Source organism: Phragmites australis, chromosome 18 (assembly GCF_958298935.1).
Source record: "Phragmites australis chromosome 18, lpPhrAust1.1, whole genome shotgun sequence".
In the NCBI taxonomy this organism is placed as follows: Eukaryota; Viridiplantae; Streptophyta; class Magnoliopsida; order Poales; family Poaceae; genus Phragmites; species Phragmites australis.
Genome location: NC_084938.1, coordinates 27,921,168 through 27,941,792, shown reverse-complemented (window position 1 = coordinate 27,941,792; position 20,625 = coordinate 27,921,168). Strand labels below are relative to the sequence as shown.

The window sequence follows — 20,625 nt, the reverse complement described above, 5'->3', positions numbered from 1 at the left end:
GGCCGGGGCTCACCCGGAGACTCCGTGGAAGGCCGGATACTCCAGGGAAGCACCAGAACTGGACTGTTTTGAGGGGAAAAATGCCCGGAACGAATTGCGATCTTCTACAAACCAAAAGGGAACATGTTTGAGCTAGTTCAAGGGTTCTAGAACTCATTTAACAACCTAAAAACTCGATTCCTAACTCAATTTCATCAAAATCCCCATTTTTGGTCCAAAACATCAAGAACTCATGAACTTTGCTAAAACTCAAAATCGACTAACCAAACCATGAATTCTTGTCATGGGAAGCCTAAGGGACTTACCCACGGAGCTTGTGAAGGTTGGTGACCACCGGGAAATGGAGGAAATGCTCGGGAGACGATGAATTCCGGTGTTCTTCACGTTTCGACCTAGAACACCAAAAGACACCAAAATCGGTTCGAATCCTTCGGGAAAACAAAAATGAATTGGAAGGATGTATAGCTTGCGAGCTTGTGATCGCAATGGTACCACATGCATACCTTCAATCCCTCTCTTGAGCTCGGATTTTGGAAGAAATGGAGAGAGGGCTTTAAAGGGGAGTGAGAGGGAGAGGGAGCTCGGGTGGGAGGCGTGAGGGAGAGTGAGGAGGAGAGAGAGTGGGCAGGTGGGGGCTGCCACTTGAGTGGTTGGAGGGTGGGTGAGGTGTGGGGCCGGCCAGCTGGTGGGTCCCACATGCTAGAGAAATAGGTCCGTTTTAACTGCGAACTCAATTCTTTTCTCTCTCGAATTTCTTTCTCTCATCCAACTAATTTCAAACAAAGTGCTCTAGTACGTCAAAATAATTTATCTCAAAAATAATTATGACGCTAATAATGCATGATTAAACTTAATCACACGATTATAGAATTTGGGACGTGACACACTCGATCATGCATGTCGTAACTAGATTATCTATTATGTTATAACTATATTGTTCAACATGTTGTAACTGCAGTATAGCGCAAAGCGCAACTAAGTAACTTATATGGACGTAACTCCGTTACGATCCTAAAACTTCATCAAAATATAACCTTCTTGGATCTTATTTTGTTAAACACATTTTTTTCAACAGTATGCTTCATACAGATCGACAATTTAACATATGGTTTAAGAGATGTCATTTTAAAGATTAAGATCACTAAAAGATACTCTGTATATAAGCTTCCCAGTATATAAGCTTATCTAATGAGTGAAATGATTGATGATATGGCACAAGCTGTTTTGTTAGCTCTTTTGTTTTGTGCATGCAGATAGAAGAAGAAAAGCGCATGTACCTGCACTCGGGTTGTGCACAGCGTGAGTCTACTATGCGCGAATGCGCATTTTAGACTCACCGTATGTATATATATACACACACGAGTTGCTATTCCTAGCAGGAACACGGTGCAAGATGATGTGCAAAACTGAACACCAAGATGCGAATCAGTCACACAATGAGCATCTAGAAAATGAAGAAAATATGTACCTTAGCTGTACAAAAGTCACTGGTACAAATGAATCACATGTATACAAAGAGAATAAAACGAAAGCTTTTGGTGACGGATGAATAAACTACAAGTTTGCAAGACGGTCTCAGGAACTTGTCTAGCCTAAACAAACTGGAGCAAAGCATCACAGAGAGTAGCATCAACCATGTCTCGGTATCATGCATCTAGATTCATCCCACATAGGGGACTCCTGTTGTGAGACTGGAACTATGAATTTGTCATGCTGCTATGTACAATGTTGCTGTTCATGCAGCCACCAGGTTCGGTCAGTTGCCCCTGTACCAGCAACGTCTGAAACGCTACTAGGAAACTCTGTCATTCTCTTGAGCAAGTCGAGCTTTTTCTTCTTCAGAGCGAAGATGCAGATCCTTGTATGCATTCGTACAGGCAGCAGCGAAGCTCTCCATTGCTTCAAAAAATTTATGCATACATGATTGCAGACCAGCATCAGCAGGTGGGACATCGTCATGTAACACCTGGGCAGATAAAGATACGCCACTCTGATTGGAAACGAGCACGAGCTTCTTGTTTTGTGCCTCTAGCGCCTTGCGCATCAACAGTTCATCCCTCTCTATCGACCTGAGGTCTCTGTCCATATCTTTATTAGCCAACATACCCTGCCTCCACTCTGACCTGTGCCTCTCCCAGAGGCGCAGAACATTGGAGGCAAAAACCTGCATTGTGTCTATTACTTCCATCTCGGATATCCTCCCCATGCTGATTGCCCAATTATTACAGATGATGAAAATAGGGGGTGCTCCTAAGCGTCCTGGTGAAAACGGAGGAACCCCATCATCAGTTACTTCAGGCACATATTCAATTCCCTTCTTGAGCCATTCATTTAGAGTACTAACATAGCTCTTTTGGGCATTAAACCATGCAGCAAAGCTGGCAGTCATATCCAACAATTGAAGCTCTAGCTGCTTGACTAAATCTAAATGAGTTTCGCTGAATCTTGCAGAAGCTATGGCAGAGTCTATGCTTTTAGCTTGGGACAAGGCATTGTGTTGGATCTGATAGCATTCTGACATGGTATGCCACATTTGCATAAACCTGAAAAATTAGTTTCCAGTCAGAAGGAATAATCTAATTTAAAGTATCTAAGTTAACTTCTAAATAATGAAGTAGGTGCCAATGTAAAGATGCATAAAAACAGCTGTAGTGCAGAAGCCTTTGTAATGACAACATCCAAACAAAGGTGTACGGAAAATGATAATAATAATAATATACAAATGCATACAGAATAATAGGTGCCAGCGCTTTGACCGAGAAAAGCTAGAAGGAAATTTGGCATAGTAAACCAACATGTGATCAGGAAAATTTGTTACAATATTTTTGACATGCTGAATGTTATGACTCCCGTCTCCTTGTTTGTGGTCATGCGGTTAAAGCTAAAGAACTTGTTCACAGGGCACTCAGGTGACATTCCCATCGAAGGTAATCTACTATGGGTATGTTTGTTTCACGTCTAAGTTTGCCACATCTAAGGTTAGCCAAGTGTGGCTAGCCACAAAAAGTGTGGCTAAGAAATTCTTAGCCACGAGTGTGACAAAATTAGTTTAAAAATTAAGTGTATGACGTGTGGGTCAGGTGGCTAACAAAGTGTGGCTTGTCATAGTTGTGGTAGTAAACCAAACCGCTGACTAAAAATCTATGGTGTGACTAACCTTAGTTGTGGCAAACTTAGACGCGAACCAAACAGACCCTATAGAACTGCCAACCCCAGCCAAGTAGGCACGCTTGATGCAAGAATACAACATCATGAGGCCCTCTAAAAGTGGTAACACAAGTTTATTTACTGATACTAATTGATTTTGACAACAACATAAGAGGTTTAACCTAATTAAAAAGTGAAAACAAGGAAACATAAGGAAAAGGTACACCTTTAATCAGCATTTATAAGCAAAACTGATAATATACCATATCCATTAACCATGGAATCAGTCAAATAAACCACCAGGAAATATTGAGGCTCCAACTCACCTTCCCAACAGAGACTATTCATGTATTTTAATTACCTCACTGGATCTAAAAACTTACTAGGAAACCCAAAAGATAACAAATAACAGTCCTTCAGATGAGAAATATATCCCACTACTGCTATTGACATGCTTGAAACCAAGAAACCAGCAAATGGATAGGATAAATATTGATTTTCTGCTAGAACTCGTTGGTGGATGTCCAAAATGAAACAAGTCACTTCACATACAAATGTGTACCAAATGTGCACCAGAAATGATACAAACTCTCGGTTCCCGACATGCAATCCTACCAGATCTACCCAAATCATTCAACATATGCATGCACTGTGTACACAAAATTTTTGTATACAAACTCATCTGAATTATAATTATTTTTTAAAAGTAAAACACATTGCATACCCTTGAATCAGCTCGTGTGTTTGTGGCCATAGCTCTTCATCTCTCAGCTTGTTGATCTTGTTTGATATAGTGTTGACAATCTGAATGGCAACGCTTATCTTCGTTGATAGCTTCCTGATATAAATTTCAATTGCCTCAAGCTTATGAGCTTCGGCACCTCTCTCATCCAAAGTTTTTAGCTCCTCACGCTTCTGATCATATAGCACCCTTATCTTCTCCTCAGTCTGTGATAAACAGAAATACCTCAGCTTAACTAACACGAACATGAAGACAGAAATCAAGTCTGAACCAAAAAAATATCCACGTACAAGATCAGGAATACGGAAGTCCAATAAAGTTGGATCGTGATAGTAAATGTCAAAGAAAGCCATGATAATGGCAAAGGCAAAGCATAACAAAAATCAAACCCACATCCACCGACTAATAATACTACAAGGCATAATCATTCCTTGTTGAAACCAGTATACAAAAGTATAAGGGAAACGGTAGTACACATCATCTGAAGAAAATTAAAAACGAAAAAAAATAACATACCATGAAACTCTAAATAAAGCGCCAGATCGGATTTGTCCTCGGTGCAAAAGTCTGAAATGTCTACTAAACTACCCAACAAGTATTTTCTTAGAGAAAAAGTGTGAACTGTCTATAAGCTACTTAACAAGTATTTTCTTAGTGAAAAAGGGAGCATACTCAGCAAGTGTAAGTAGTTGCGACTTAAGTTCATATGTTACTTGTAAACATAGTACGTTACTATCCGACAAGTATCCATTTAATGAAAAAAGAAGCATACTCAGCAAGTAGAAGTAGTTGAGACTCACGTTCATTATCCAAGAATAGTGCGTTACTCGTAAACATAGTACGTTACTATACGACAGGCATTAATTTAACAAAAAAGGAGCATACTCAGCAAGTAAAAGTAGCTGAACTCCGTTCATTATCCAAATATAGTACGTTACTCAAACTTTCCGACAAAACCAGCTAGGGAAAAATGCACAAACCCCCCCATAAGTCACTCCATTTTTGAGATCCCCCCCCCCCCCATAAGCCATTTTGTTGCAAACCCCCCCCCCCAACAGTAATTTAGATTTGCAAACCCCCCCCCCCCCCCAGCAATTGTTTAATCCAGAAAATAGGTTTTCTTTAATATAAAAAATATGTAAATTCTTTAATAATTTAGATCAAGGTTTTAAAAATGATTCCTTTGGTGAAATAAATAAAATGAAATGTTTTTAATTATATTAATCTTATATATATATGTTTTTCAATGATAAAATAAATGTTTTAATTATGAGAAAAATTTAGAAAATCTAGAATAATGTTTTAATAGGTTTTCTATATTTTTAATTATGGAAAAATGGTAAATAATTAGAAAATAAAGGGAATTTTTAATTTTTCTAGGTTTTCTATGTTATTAATTTTAGATAACACATAAGGCAAACGTATAAGTTGCAATGGTATAAAGGGAATCTTCTCTAATTTGTCCGGCCAGCCTACCCATTGACATGGCACTTGGTCGCATTCCAGCGCCCGGCCTCTCTTCCGTAGATGCAGAGAGTTCGGCAAGATTTAGCATCAGTCTCCATTGATTTGTCGTTATTTGTGAACACAAATAATAAATAAAATTATATCCTTATTCCTCTAAGGGACATAATTAAAACATTTATTTTATCATTGAAAAACATATATATAAGATTAATAGAATTAAAAATATTTCATTTTATTTATTTCACCAAAAAATCATTTTTAAAACCTTTATCTAAATTATTAAAGGATTTACATATTTTTTATATTAAAGGAAACCTATTTTCTGCATTAAACAATTGCTGGGGTTTTTTTGCAAATCTAAATTACTGTTGGGGGGGTTTTTGCAACAAAATGGCTTATGGGGGGGGGAATCTAAAAAATGGAGTGACTTATGGGGGGGTTTGTGCATTTTTCCCAACCAGCTATGATATTATTGAGTAACTAGCGAAGTTAATAATAGCAAATAACAAACTTTTTATAGCGAAGTTAATCATAGCAAATCGCAGAGCTGAGTCTTGGCAGTCACACATCTAAACTCTAAAAGCAAAGCAAGTGCATCACATCATTCAGCTAGAAATTCAAAACTGTAAAGCACGCTGAGAACCTTGACTTCCTCAAGAAGCTTCTTTTCCCATATGTACAGCTTCTGCAATATCGAAGAAAGGTTGCCACATTCCATAGCCTTTTCCTCCTCAAACTGCACGAACTCCTCATCCGTTGAAGGCAATCCACATATCATCATTGGGGACACTGCAAAAGCAATTGGGTTAGAAAAAAAAAAATCTTCTTTTGTTCATCGAATAACCAAAATAGCAAAAGATTGAAACTTTGGAAGGCAAATCGAGTAATGATGCATCATAAACCTTTTAATCCTGAGTTCTTCTGGTTGTAAGGCATCTTCCCAACCTCAAGCACCTTGCACACGTCGCCTGCCGATTTTGAGGCACGATCAAACTGCGACTTGATCACCTGCACAACCTCAACATCGTCATTGTACATCTTCCCAGGCACAGCAGGTGACCCAGAGTCACCTGAGTGCTTCAGCTGTTTTTCCACCAAACTCTTCTCTACTACATGGACCGTGCTGCTTCCGGTGCTACTGCTGGCATCCGATGATCTGGACTTCCTGTGCAGTTCCTCACTGGGAGTGCTACTACTCGCATCCGACAACTTGGACTTCCTGTGCAACTCCTCACCGGCACTACTCCTCCCTTCCTCCTTGGCCAATTTGCCATTTACAACGGTGCACTCATCGCCGTACGCTTCCCTGACCACCTCTTCCAATTCCTCGTCCTCCAGTTCAGGGATGTCCTCATCCTCCCCGGCATCATTCGAGCTCCGGCTAGGTGTATGGGTTGCCAAGGGACCCAGCTGCTCCTGGCAGTAGCTTTCGAATGACTCGAACGGGTTCAAGAAGTCCCAGGTAGACACCCGCGGCGGCGACGGCGGAGGCTGCGGAGCAGCCCGCTCGCCGGAGGAGGCTGCCACCGGAGGCAAGCCGCCGCCTCGCGGATACTGGTAGGGATATCCTCCGTCGTAGTAGGAGCTCGGCAGCGGTGGCCCGGTAGCGCCGTCACCCTGGTAGTAATGGACGGTAGCATTGGTGACTTGGGGGCGGTGCTCGTAGGACACAGACGACGGCGGCGGCTGGTTGCGGGCGTAGTTGATGCTGAAGAAACTCTGACCGTAGCCGCCCATGTCGGCACCGTAGCCCCCGCCGTATCCATACGACGGACCGGGGCCGGGGCCGTAGCTGTACGGCGGATCGTAGCCAGAATCGTACGGCGCGGCCGTCTGCGACGGCTGGGGCGGCTCCACGCGCTGGAAGGTCTCGGGGCGGGGGAGAGGCAGCTCGGCCTCATCGTCAGAGGGGAACCTGATATGCCCGCCGCCATCATCGGAGCTGTCGTCCTCGTCCGAGTGGAAATGTATGTGCCCGCCGTCATCTTCATCCACCTGTTTCGCGTCGTGCACCGCCGGGAGCGGCGGCGACGCCAACGCGGCGGGAGGGATCGCGTGCGCGTCGTCCCCCTTCCGCTGCGCTGGGAGGCGCAGCGCGGGCGGGGATTTGGCGGCATCCTGGACGGCGCGGAGGAAGTCGTGAAGCGCGGCGCCGGTGGCGCGCAGCGAGCCGGCGTACGCGCGGTGGGCCTCCGCGAGAGCGTAGCGTCGGCGGATGGCCTCGGCCAGCAGCGTGGAACGGGCGCGGCACAGCGCGACGGCCGCCGAATCGTCCACGCCATGCGGCAGCTTGGACTGCCCGCACCCCATGGTGGCGGTGGTCACTCGCTCCCACCAGGCAGCAACCCACCAACGAACCAACCGACCACCCAACGGGCGAGAGAAAAAGTTGGAATTTTTAACGCATGGTGGTATGATTCAAGGGGTTGGGAAGGATTCGGCGACTGGGACGCAGATCTGAGACAGGGGCCGGCGGCGTAGAGCGGAGTGGAGTACAGGGCGCGGATGGCGACTGGTCGGGACGGCGTGGGAGAGTCTTCGCCTTTTCTTGCCAGCGTGGGCACGCGCGAGCGGAGTCCCCTGCCGGAATCGGATCTCTGATGAAGTCAGGTGACTTCAAACATCTGTGAACCGTTAGATCGTAGATAGATAAATAAGATGTACTGCTACAGTATAATTGGAACAGTAAATTAACGGAACTATTACTACAGTGTTTTTGCTATAGTAATCGGCGCCAAGATACTATTTGCCTACTCATAATTTATTATTCTCTCGTGCCTTCGTACCTGAAATCAGGATCCGGATCCGTCCCCTGCCCCGCCGGGGAATTAGTTTTTTACCACTACAGGTACTGTTCATACTCCCCGTTGCCATTCATTAGGTTATAAGTTGAAAAAATGAACTCACCTAATAACCATTAGTATTAATAAATATGCATTATAAAGGAAGTCATTTTTTATTTTATAATTTAGGTGGTAGATAATTTTAGAAATTAGTACGTCACATTAAAAGAATATTAGTGAATTTTCTCAGTTTTTTTTAGAATTTTGTGAGCAGTTAAAAATTACTAAAAAATTATATATAATTTAAACTAAAATTTCTCAAAAAGTGCTACTTTTGTAATTTTTATCAATTATTAAGATTTCACAAAAAATTTAAAAAATCTGAGAAAATTCACTAATATTCCTCTAATATGATGTACTAATTTATACTAATAAATATGCATTACAAAGGAAATTATTTTTCACTTATAACCTAGGTGGTAGGTAATTTTAGAAATTAGTACATCACATTAAAAGAATATTAGTGAATTTTCTCAGAATTTTTAAGAATTTTTTTGAGACCTTAAAAATTGTTAAAAGTTGCAAAAGTAACACTTTTATGAAGTTTAGTTTGAATTCTACACTATATTTTTAGATGAATCTAATTAAAGTAGATTGCTTATGAATTATAGAGTATATAAAAAATCGACATATCTTTTATAATGTTTTTTTAGCCGCGGGTACCATTTATAACACCCAACAGTGCGATATAGACAGTAACCGGATGGTATTTGAGGGAGAGCAACCGGGAGCATGGGGTTTTGGAATGCGCCATCCATAATAGTGGTAAAAAAGTTAATTCCCCGCCCCGTCCCGCCCCGCCGCGCTCCGCACGATGGACAGAGCGGCCGAGCGGAACAGAGGAAACAAGCCGAGGCGTCGAGTTTTGGGCGGAAAATCGCTCGGTTTCCGCGTCTTCGCGGGCCAAATGGCGAAAATGCAGCGGCGGGGTCGGGACTCGAGGGTGGGAGGGGCGGCGGCGGCGGCGGCGAGTCGTGGTGCGCGGGCGGCGTGAAAGGCCGCGGGTTTCGCTTTGTTTCGCCGCGCTCGATCGCTTTTGTGGGGACGGCACGGCACGGCACGGGAACCCGCGCTGCCCGCTTTGCTTGCTTCGTCACTCGCCGGTTACGGCTCACGAATCACGACGAGGCGTGCTCGTCCGTTTGGGCTCGGTCACGGTGTGATCCTGCGCCTGGCTGTGCTGACGACTCCGGCGGTCCACGGCAGAGAGGCGCGCGTGCTCGGTGTGAGAGACTCGGCGGTTGCCGCCGCTGCATTGCATGCAGGTGTAGGAGCACCGTGACAAGTGGTGGTCGCGGCGTCTTTCTGGTTTGCCACTTGGCCGTGCGACGACGGAGACGGAAGCGAGGCCGCCAGCAGTAGAGCCGTTTCGGTTCAGATAGGGTTGAATGAGTGGCACCAACCAGCGGCCGGTGGAGAAATATTACTTCCACCAAAGTTTTTACAAGTCGGATGCATGTCCGTATGTCACACTTTAAACAAGATATTTTCTAACATAAGTACTTCTTGTGATGGTAAATATAAATTATTTTAGTCTCCTTAACTATTTTTTAAATATAAGTTTTTCTTAAATTTTTATGTACTTTTTTCTTTTCTTACCTTTGTTTCATAAATGCTATTACTCTCACAAATGAATGAGTTATCTTTTTAAATACAGAATAATTAAAAGACAACAAGATCATTTAATCTACTTTCTTAATCTCTATGCACAAGTGTAAAACGACCTACATTTATAATTGGAGGGAGTATTTAAACAATATTAGATGTATTATCTTATGTTACACATACATGCACTTTGATCCTAGAAAATGTAGTCTTCCTCTCGAGATTTAATTTAAAAATACGAACACACATACTAAATATAAAAACTCAAACATGAATAAACAAGTTTCATCGTAAAGATACTAACCTATGAAGCTATGTTCAGTTGGCCGCTTCCCCCAAAGTTACAGCACAGAGTAGAACCTTCGTTTCAATTTTTTTTTAATGAACGAAGCTTTATTCCACAACTAAAATAAGTTCCAGCATCTGCAATGAGCATGTGCACGCAGCCGCCGAGACATGGTCTCAGCCTTTGCACAACAATGTGAAAATATGTCATAGTTGTTACAATAACCAAGGGTGGTCAGTTCACTGTTAAGTCCTTTTATTTGGCTTTAAAGAATCATAATATGAGCTGTTCAAACAAAAAGATTTGGAAGTTAAAAGTTCCAGTAAAAATTAAAGTTTTCCTTTGGTTGGTACTCAGGAAGAGTATTTTAACCAAAAACAATCTTATTAAAAGATGTTGGAAATGAGAAGACAAATGCCAGTTCTGTGGTGACAAAGAAAGCATTGGTCATTTATTTTTTCGAAAATGCTATTTGTTTGTCGACAGATTTTTTGGCAAGAAATATGTTGAATTTCTTACCTTAGGATCTGCTTGTAGATTCGTGCATTCTCCGGTGAGCTCTCATCTTCTCTGGCGAGCTCGACATCTCCAACAAGGTTTAGGTTTAGGGTTAGGGTTCAGGATTTTAGGGGGATTTATGGGCCTCCGGCTCTAGAAGATGGCCGAAAAGCTCGCAGGCCCAGCGGTGGTGGCGAGCGAGACGGCGAGGCGTCGCCCACCATGGTGGTGGTGGATGTCGGTTGGACCGGTGATGGTAGCGGGGGTGTCGAGATTGGAGTGGTTAGTGATGGTGGCGGTCGAGGGCAGCGGATCCGGCGTCGATGGCGCTGCCGGAGCCGATTGGGGAGGCGGTGGAGGCAGTGGAGCGCGGGGAGGGAGAGGGGAGATGGAGAGAGGACAAGCAGTGGAGGAGGGAGTGGCGGCAGAGGTGGGCGGGTTCTGTCGGAGCCAGCACAACGTCGGTGAGGTGACAGGGAGACAACGCGCGGGGCGAGGGAGGGAGGCAGCGCGCGAGTGGATGAGGCTCAAGCGGAGTGGATAGGGCGGAGGAGGTCACGGAGGTCGTTTGAGCCCCATCAGATGGCCCAAAATCGATAGGTTTGGTCCATCCAAATTTGTCAACAGACAACTAGCCATTCCCTTTAAAAAAAATTCAGTGTCCTTTAGCAAGATTTGTGTGGAATGTTGTTGAAGTAGCTTTTGGTATTCCCCACAACTAACCATGCTCTTATAACCAACTATGTGATGAGTCGATTAAGAAGTTAAGAGGGGAAACCAAAATGCTCATAATGGTTGGTGTAGCAGCAACTATGTGGAGAATTTGGAAGACTAGAAATGCAGCTTGCTTTAACAATAAAATGCCAAATGATCCTGTGGCAGAAGTGTTTCATGTTGCCATTGGCTTAATAGTTGGTCTATTTTCCAGACAAAACAGCGAAGTAGAGAGGCGCTGGAGGTGGGGCAAAGCTACTCGGACAGGTCGCAAGTGATGTGTTTGAAGCAAGCAAGGAGTGAAGCCCGGTGGTCCTGAGGATAGAAGGACGACAAAAGAAAAGAAGAAGCAGATGAATAAAGGAAACCTTGAAGGAAATGCTGTCCAAGAAGGAATGCTATTTCGTTTGGTGTTGATGTTCATGTCTCAGTCTGTTAGAACTTGGGTATGGTAGGAGTTTAGGTTAGTCTGTGCTTGGACGTGGGGAAATACAACTCCGTCTATTCTTACACACGTACAGTTTATCTCAGTCATCCATCACTACCACCTGATACGCATACATCGGTTGATTCTATTGTATACCTTATGATTTTTTTACCTACCTTTTAGCACGAATTTTAATGTAAATAAATGGTCTTGATAAGGCATGTGTGTACGTGTCCTAGATTTTCGTGTTTACTGTGAATTTCAGATGTGGAATGTTTACTGTGATGCGTAAGTCTGATCGTTTTGGTAAGGTTAGCCTCTAATTTCTCGGTGATGAGAAGAGTGCTAGGAGCTGGGTGGGAAGGTTGCTAGTGTTAGTGCTTCGTAGGGGATATCTGTTTTGGTTCTTTACTATATGCTTGCTTGAACCTTGTAGCAGAATGTGGTTTCTCATAATAGAAATTGGAGAGGGATTACCCCATTTTCCTTCTTTAAAAAAACTAATTGTTAAACCTTTATCTATGTTTGACGACGATCTTCATAGCAGTGACCTTTAATGTACAACTCGCCTATATAAGGATGTCCGGATTATTACGGCTCGCCCATATTAACCAACAAAGTGCTAATACTCCAACGGTCCAACCCAAATCTTTTACCTTAGTTTTGATTCCACCCAGATAGACGATTTACAAATATATTGGTAATAGTTATAGGTGGAAGTAAATCAAAAGCTATATGCACAGCTCACGAAATAAATTTTGCAAACTGGCAATCAAGAACGTTCTTTTCATGGATGTGTGCTACTCTACCACACAATCTAGAACAAGCTAGTTTTCTATTCTTCTAAAAAAAATTAATTTGGATCGACCTACGATATGATGCTCGTTCATTACAGAGCAAGCTATATCCATGTAAAAAAATTCAATTAGATGAACCTAGGATGCTCATTCTTTGCGATCAGGAAAGAATATGTCCAGTTCCCCATAAATCCAAAACATGAATAAGATAGTCTCTTCTATCCTCTAAAAGATAAATTAGTGTGCTGTAAGGTTACTAGTGGACTATATGCATTCAGCAACATGACGTACTGTCGACCGATAGCAGCAGCCTCTCTACCTGCATGTGAGCTTAACGGGCAGGCAGGCATGTGACTAAACAACGGTTATTCTGAAGCTCTAAACTAATACTAGTGGTAAACACTTCCAACTAGGAGTATATATATTCACCTATTCACGTCTAGTGACAGTTGAATATCAGTTGATTTAGCACCGCATATTGCAATGACTTGATAGCAATTTTTTGAAAAGATGCCACCAGTGATATTGATGTTATTATAGAAAAAAAAAGAATCAATTCTATTTATGAGGAAAACTATGTCCAAAAATCTTAATAACTACTGAATCATTTAGGACCAATCGGCGAAAAAAAAACCGACGACATGTGCGCCCGATAAACAAAAGGCAAATAGCATAACACCTCAGAAACAACACACGCGAAGTCCGCTAACGAGTCATAGTTGCCAAACTCGTCGCGCGCTACAACCAAACAGCTCCGATTATCTAAAATAGACCTTAGCTTCTGTCTAGATGTCCTCGCGTCTTCATCCGTAACCTCCACGTGTCATCATTGCCAACCTAACCGGATGTCACGTGTCATGATTGCTAAGCCACGTGACTCGTAGCAATGACTGTAGGAATTGCAGTAGAGGCGTTTCAGTTCAGTGCCCGGGGTAAATGAGTGGCAACAACCAATGGGTGATGGAGATACAGATAATTCCACCAAAGTTACGGCAAATAGTAGTAGGACCAGTACTTTGCGTTCGTATCATGAATGTTTGCTACGGGGAAAAGCTCCTATTTGGCATTCGGTACCGATTGATGCATACTCCTAGCTATTTGGCACGAGTATTGACACAAAGCTTAGAACAAGCTAATGTTCTGTTCTTCTAAAGAAAATTTGGACCAAACAATCCTGGGATGCTCAATCATTATAGAACAAGCTAGTGCTAGCTTCATTCGTCTAAAGAAATTCAGATGAGCCCAGTATGCTCATTCTTTGTAATCAGGAAACTAGTACTGCCTTCCTTTCTTTTTACAAGATATATTAGGATTTAAAAAGGTTAGACGTTGATAGTTAATTTCTTTTATATTATATTATTAATTATTATAAAGTGACATCGTATTAAAAGTTCTTTGAAATACGAATTTATTGGTATAACTTTTATATGCTAAACATACACATAATTTAACTAATTATTAATCAAAACTTACAAAGTTTAAATTTATTAATCCTAAGAAGCCTATAAAAAGAGACCGAGGGAGTACTACATACTAGTGGTAAGCACCTTCGACTATTGAATCCTTATCTCCTCTTCACGTCTGTTGAAATTAGTCGAATATCAGTTGATTTAGCATTGCATTGGTCGTAGCAATGAGCATAGGAGAATTGTCAGTTATCTGGGGTGACTGACAATCACGGTAAAGGTGAATAAGTACAGATGGTCGATCTGAATAGTGATGATTCATCTATTTTGGAGTTTTTGCAACGTGATCGTCACGAGATACAGTACTGCCAACAATTGTTCACGTCCGCAGCATTGCATGCATACCCGGGGCTTGCAAGGTCGATTCATCCAGGGAAGCCGTCGCTCTTCAACAGAGAGAACAAACAAACACAGGATGCCAAAATCCCAGGTCGAAATCGAGCGAGCGATCATGCATGCATTTACTTGTCCTTTTATTTGGTCCTTTCGCACATGAGATACGTGGGTGCATACTGGCCTAGCTAGCTTTACACTGGGTATGTAAAGTAGCACTAGTGCCCACACTGCCACACAGGGGCGGACCCAGGCCACGGCAAGCTAGCTCCAGCCCGGGGTATGGGTCTAAATTATTGAAATTACTGTAGAAACAGTAGAAATTTTTAGATCTAAATCAAATTTGAATGGGCCAGCCTGGTCTTAACCTAGAGCTGGTTCTGCCCCTCCTGCCACATACATACGTATATTAATAATATACATGATGTTGCTATTTAACATACACATATTTTTCGATTTGTTATTTCCGGACAACGTCTTTTTTTTAACCTCTCACTAACAACCTCTATCGGATCTCAATCCGCACGCAACCTTTTTTCAACCGATGCCACTTGCTCCCCTGTCTCCGACCGTCTTCAATGGCAACCCTGTCGTCGGACCCACAGCTATCGCCCCTCCCTTGCCCACCGAAAGTCCTTCGCCTCCCGCAGCCGGTGACACCCTGCCACCTCACCGCAACGCTCTTCTCCGCCAGATCAGCCTTTCTTCCCTATGAGCTGTTCTAAACCCAGCAACGAAGAAAGCTCCCAGTCCCAACAACGACAACCTCCTCCCTTAAACTCCTAGAGTGTAGGCATGTTCGCATGGTCGTCTAAAAACTTTCAAGGTTTTAGACGTCAGAACTCAAATAAGCATGTAACATGTACTACAAGATTTGTATGCATCAGCACAATGCCAACGATCGACGCCTACATTCGTTACGTTATATCATTCGAGGATATATATGCAATTGAGCCAGCAGCGATCGAGCAAGCCAACTCGATCAGTACGGATACCATCAGTGCATGTTTCACTAATGCCTGCAGACGCTTCGGTTCAGTGAACAAGTATATATGTACGTGTGGCCGGCCGTTGAATAACTACTCGTACTACGTACCAGCTGTGGCAATTTCCACAGTACGTACGCACATGACATATTCCCAACGCAATAATCGGACAACGTACATGCCATGCATGCAATATACGATGCACGCACGCATGCATCGTTGATAGTATACGCAGGCATACATCGTGGCCGGCAAAAAATTTAAAAAAAATTGACAACATAGGCACCATATATTATAAAAATAAATAATATTATCGTATTTATAAATTTAATATGTATATTCGACATCTCATTCACCGAAAATATGCTTTCTATAACTAATATCACAAATACGACACTGTACGTCATATTAAACAGTTGTATTCAACACAAAGTGTCGAATATGATGTATAATACTGTATTTAGTATCTCAAATGTAGAATATAGTCGCCGGCTATGCGCCGCGCTCACCAGAAAGAAGCCGCAAGCCATTTGTTGGTTGTTGTACGTATGTGTTTATATTTTTTATTTAACTCTTAATTTTATTTAGAGTATAAAAGTAGTTTAAAAATTCTAAATATTTTTATGAGCAAATTAGAACTCACTAGCAACCTATTTTAATTGGTTTGATCTAAAAATCCTGAGCCAATATTTAATTAAAATTTTCCAAATAACCCTACATTTATAAATTCTAGTAATTTTTAATGCCTCAAATAAATTCCCAAAAATCTAGAAAATTCACTAATATTTTTCTCATGTTATGTACTAATTTATAAAAATATTTTCAACCCTAGGCTATATGGTGGAAAAGTGACTTCCTTTGTAATGCTCTATTTATATGCACTTTATCATTTCATGTGATATCCTCTTTTAATTCAATTTGAATTAAAAAAATTCAAACATGCACAAAACCTTGATACTCAGATAAATATTAAGCCATTCTAGGGTTCACTGCTGCGAAAATTGCAAGACATTCTAGGGTTGTAGGATTGCAAGACCTTTTTGCAGATTTTACTGCCAATGTGCGGCAAAGGCTAGAAAACGTGTACATAACGTGGTTAACAGATAAGAAAGTACGCGGTGCCATCTATCTATCTATACGTATACTAATAAGAGAAAATTCTCATGTTAACAAGAGAGAGAAACATCCGTTATCTATCCACTAGGACCGAGTTATAACGGTTCAGATTAAACGGTTGGCATTTTTTTTGTTTTTGTGCGGAAGGTTGGCAATTTATCTTTACACATACACAAGTGTTGCTACGGCTTAGATCAAGTATGAATAGAAGTGTGTCAAATATGGTCGAAGGAAAAGTTTTCTAAGTACGCACTCAATCTGACATGGAAAAACTAAAGATTATTGTTCTTCTATGGATATGGTTACCGGAAAGAAATAAGAAACGTGATGGAGATAAGAAGAGATAAACAGCTGAGTTGGCTCGGAGTATTGAGATACAGTGGAGATTAATGGAGTTTATGTTCGAGAAACCCATACAGAAATCAAGTGGAAGAAGAGAGATGGGACAAACCGACGCCGGATTTCCTCAAATTAATCTCTGATTATTCTTTCAATAAAGAGACGAGCTCTAGTGGGTAGGAATTGTTATCAGAGATAATGATGGTGTGCAGGTTATGGTCACCTTGATCATTTGCTTGATCCCTTCCAAGCGGAGGTAATTGCATTATTGCATGGGCTTAAAAATGCAATCGAGATGAGCATCGGTAGCAATGTTGTTGAGGTGGATGCATTGATGGTAAAACATGCGATACTTTCTTTAGCTATTGATAGATCATCGGCTGGTGGCCTTATAGCTCAAGTCAGGAGTTTGTTGCATATACATTTTATTAGTGCTTGTGTTCTGTATAATTCTTGAGAATATAATAAGATGGTGGATGCTCTAGCAGCACTAGGTAGGTGTGTCCTGTGGAATATAATTCTTGAGAATATAATGGAGCATATTTGAATTAATCTAAGAACCAAGATTTTGTACATGTTTGAATTTTTTATTCAAATTGAATTAAAAAGAGAATATCATATAAAATGATAAAAATACATATAAATGGAGCATTACAAATGAAGTTACTTTTTCACCAAATAATTTAGGGTTGAAAATATTTTTATAAATTAGTACATCACATTATAAGAATATTAGTAAATTTTTCTAGATTTTTGGGAATTTATTTGAGGCATTAAAAATTGCTAGAATTTATAAAGGTAGGATTATTTAGAGAATTTTAATTAACGGCTCATGATTTTTGGATCAAACTAATTAAAATGGGTTGATAGTAAGCTCTAGTTTTCTTATAAAAATATTTAGAATTTTTAAACTACTTTTATACTCTTAAATAAAATCGAGAGTTAAATAAAAAAATATAAATACATACTTGCAACAACTAACATCGGCTTGCTAGCTTCTTTCTGGCGAGCACGGCGCACAGCTGGCAGCTCTCTTTAGCATATAAGATGTCAAATACGGTACTGTGCATCATATTCGATATTTTATGGGTTGAATATAATTGTTTTCGGCATATCCTGTACCGAATATGGTGTACAGTGTTATATTCGTACTATGTAAGAAACCAGAAAAGTAGACACCACATTAGTGACAGCTGCTCAACACCCATCAATAATGTCATGTTAGTGATAGATCTAATAAGAACATGTCACTAATGTACCTTTTGATCGGGATTAGATATAAACCTGTCACTAATGAGTGGTCATTAGTGACGGGTTGTAACATAATCTGTCACTGATGATAATAGTGACAGGTTAAATTATGACATATCACTAATTACTAGGTCGTCAGTGACAGGTTGTTCTAGACCAGTTATTAGTGACGGGTCAAATTGTGACCCATCACTAATGATAAGGTCATCAGTTATGGATTGTCCTAAGTCAGTCATTAGTGACAGGTAAAGTTATGACCCGTCATTAATGACTAGGTTATCAGTGACAAGTCGTTCTAGGCCAATCATTAGTAACAAGTCAAGTTATGATCCGTCACTAAGGTCATCAGTGACGGATCGTTCTAAACCAGTCATTCGTGACGAGTCAAGTTGTGACCCGTCACTAATGACTCGGTCATCGGTGACGAGTTGTCCTAGACCAATCATTAATGACGGGTTAAGTTGTGACCCGTCATCAATGACGAGTTATCTTATGTCAATCATTAGTGACCATTGTACATTTTTTTCTTTTATTTATATCTTATTTTTTTCTCACCTCAGCAGCACTAGAATAGAAACCATTGTACATTTATGTTCAAGTTTGATATAAGGTGTGGTGGCTATAGATACAAACGCGTGTTCTGAAAATGGTGCAGAAACTTCTGGGGATGAGAACTCAATCTTTCAAGGCGTTTTTGTCCTAAAAAATTCTCCGAACCCGACAAAGTCAGGGAGGAACGGATGTAAGTAGATATCCATAGAGTCAAAAAAACGTCGAAATTGGAATTCATATGCAAAAATTATACCCATTTTACCGAATGCACTCCAGGTCACATATCAAATTATAACCCTCGATGAAATTTAGCAAAATTAATTATAAGTGACAGGTCATGGTTATAACGTGTCACTAATAACCTTCGGCAAACAAGTTTAAAATGATAAAATATCCGGTTCTTATCATAACTACGTGATAGCACAGGTGATAAGGTAACTAGATGCGTGAGGAGGAGTTCGCGGGTTCAATCCTCATGGAACTCAAACTTAAAAATAATGTGAAAAAAGTGTGGCTTGTAAAGCATATGAGATAAGCCTGCGTTGTGATGGCTCGGCTGAAAAAAATATTTTTGACTTTTCTTGTCAAAAAATACGAAAAATATTCATCAGTCATTAGTGACGAATCAAGATTACAACTCGTCACTAATGTTCAGTCAATAGAGATAGATCACGGTTACGACCCGTTACTAATGACTAAATATTAATGACAAGTCATCACATGTCACTAATAACTTATCATTAATGACACGATAAGAGTGACGGGTACATGACCAGTCATTAATGACGGTTATCACCCGTCACTAATAACTTTTTCACATAGTGTCAGCATATGAGGTGCCGAAAACACGTTTTCAATGAATAAGTTATAGAAGACACATATTAAATTTATAAATATGATAATATATGATTAATTTTTATAATATATGATATATATATATATATATATGTTTATCTTTGGATTTTAGCCATCGTGGTCGCGTCAGCGAGCACACGTACTTCGTTGAGAGCTAGATTCCTGTGCTCTGCATGAGACGAGAGAGACAGCTGGGAGGGAGCGAGCGTACGTACCGGCACACATGGGCTTAGTACAGCCATTAAACTGGGAGCTCTGTCCTAGGCGTACCTGGACTGGCTAGGGCTTAGGAGTGGTACGGTACTTGTTGAGTGTGACTCGACATGCATGTCCTTCTCTTGGCAACACATGCAGGCGCGCGTGTGCGTGCAGAGAAATTTCACTCTGTCACCATCACACAAACTTTTTAGTAACTTATTTGTGTAATTAACCCACCAAAATACATTGTTAGGAGTCAGTAAAAAGTTCAGATAAAAATACGATAATATAAAATATACTATCATCTATCATCATATAAAATTTAAGCTCAAACAATAACTCGTACCAGGAGAAAAAAAAGCCTAGTACTTTTCGTGAATCATCCGTACAGAGAATGTAACTAATTTCTGTTACTGCAGTCCTGTGAACATGAGAATCATATAAGTTTATTTTTTAAGGTCACACTAATTATTATTTGGCTGAAAATAGAATTAGTTTCAATCGATGATATGAACCATTTAAATATGATCTAACGTTATATCTTCTTTCTTCTGCCGACCTCATTCTTCATGAGCTCGTCATCACGACCTCACTTACCCCGCCTCCTCCTGTCCCCGATGGCTTCCCTGTTGTCGAGTCCGTTTCCACCACACTAACCAGTCAATTTTCAAGCTCCCCATCGCCACCACCACCCATCGGTCATCCTCCACCATCCGCGGCTGGTAGCACCCCACCTTGCCACTCCGCCCTTCGCTAGGCCAACCCCCTTTCTAAGCCCGGGGAAAACAAATCGACTCTAACAACTCTCCTCCCGAATCTGAAGGGGAGCTCACTGTTGGCCGTTGCTCATCGATTACAATCTCGGTGGATTTCAGTTGACTGTACAGTGGAAAATACGTTTTTAAAAAAAAATGAGAAGTTAAAATTCTTGGGAGATTTGGCGGTACAATTCAGATCGCTGCTTGGAAAATGCGCTTCAGGCAGTTACCAGGGAATATCTGAC

At 41.2% G+C, this 20,625-nt stretch overlaps 1 protein-coding gene across 1 annotated transcript; it reads right to left on the bottom strand.

The window, feature by feature from the left end:
• Positions 1–1,452: 1,452 nt before the first annotated feature.
• LOC133898372 (protein ALTERED PHOSPHATE STARVATION RESPONSE 1-like) lies at positions 1,453–7,895 on the bottom strand. The gene is made up of 4 exons (XM_062339045.1): positions 6,259–7,895; positions 6,000–6,145; positions 3,872–4,095; positions 1,453–2,543 (listed from the first exon to the last, which is right to left on the bottom strand). Exons 1-4 carry the CDS (start codon positions 7,664–7,666, stop codon positions 1,793–1,795), a joined length of 2,529 nt encoding a protein of 842 aa, XP_062195029.1. The 5' UTR covers positions 7,667–7,895; the 3' UTR covers positions 1,453–1,792.
• Between the last annotated feature and the right edge of the window lie 12,730 nt (positions 7,896–20,625).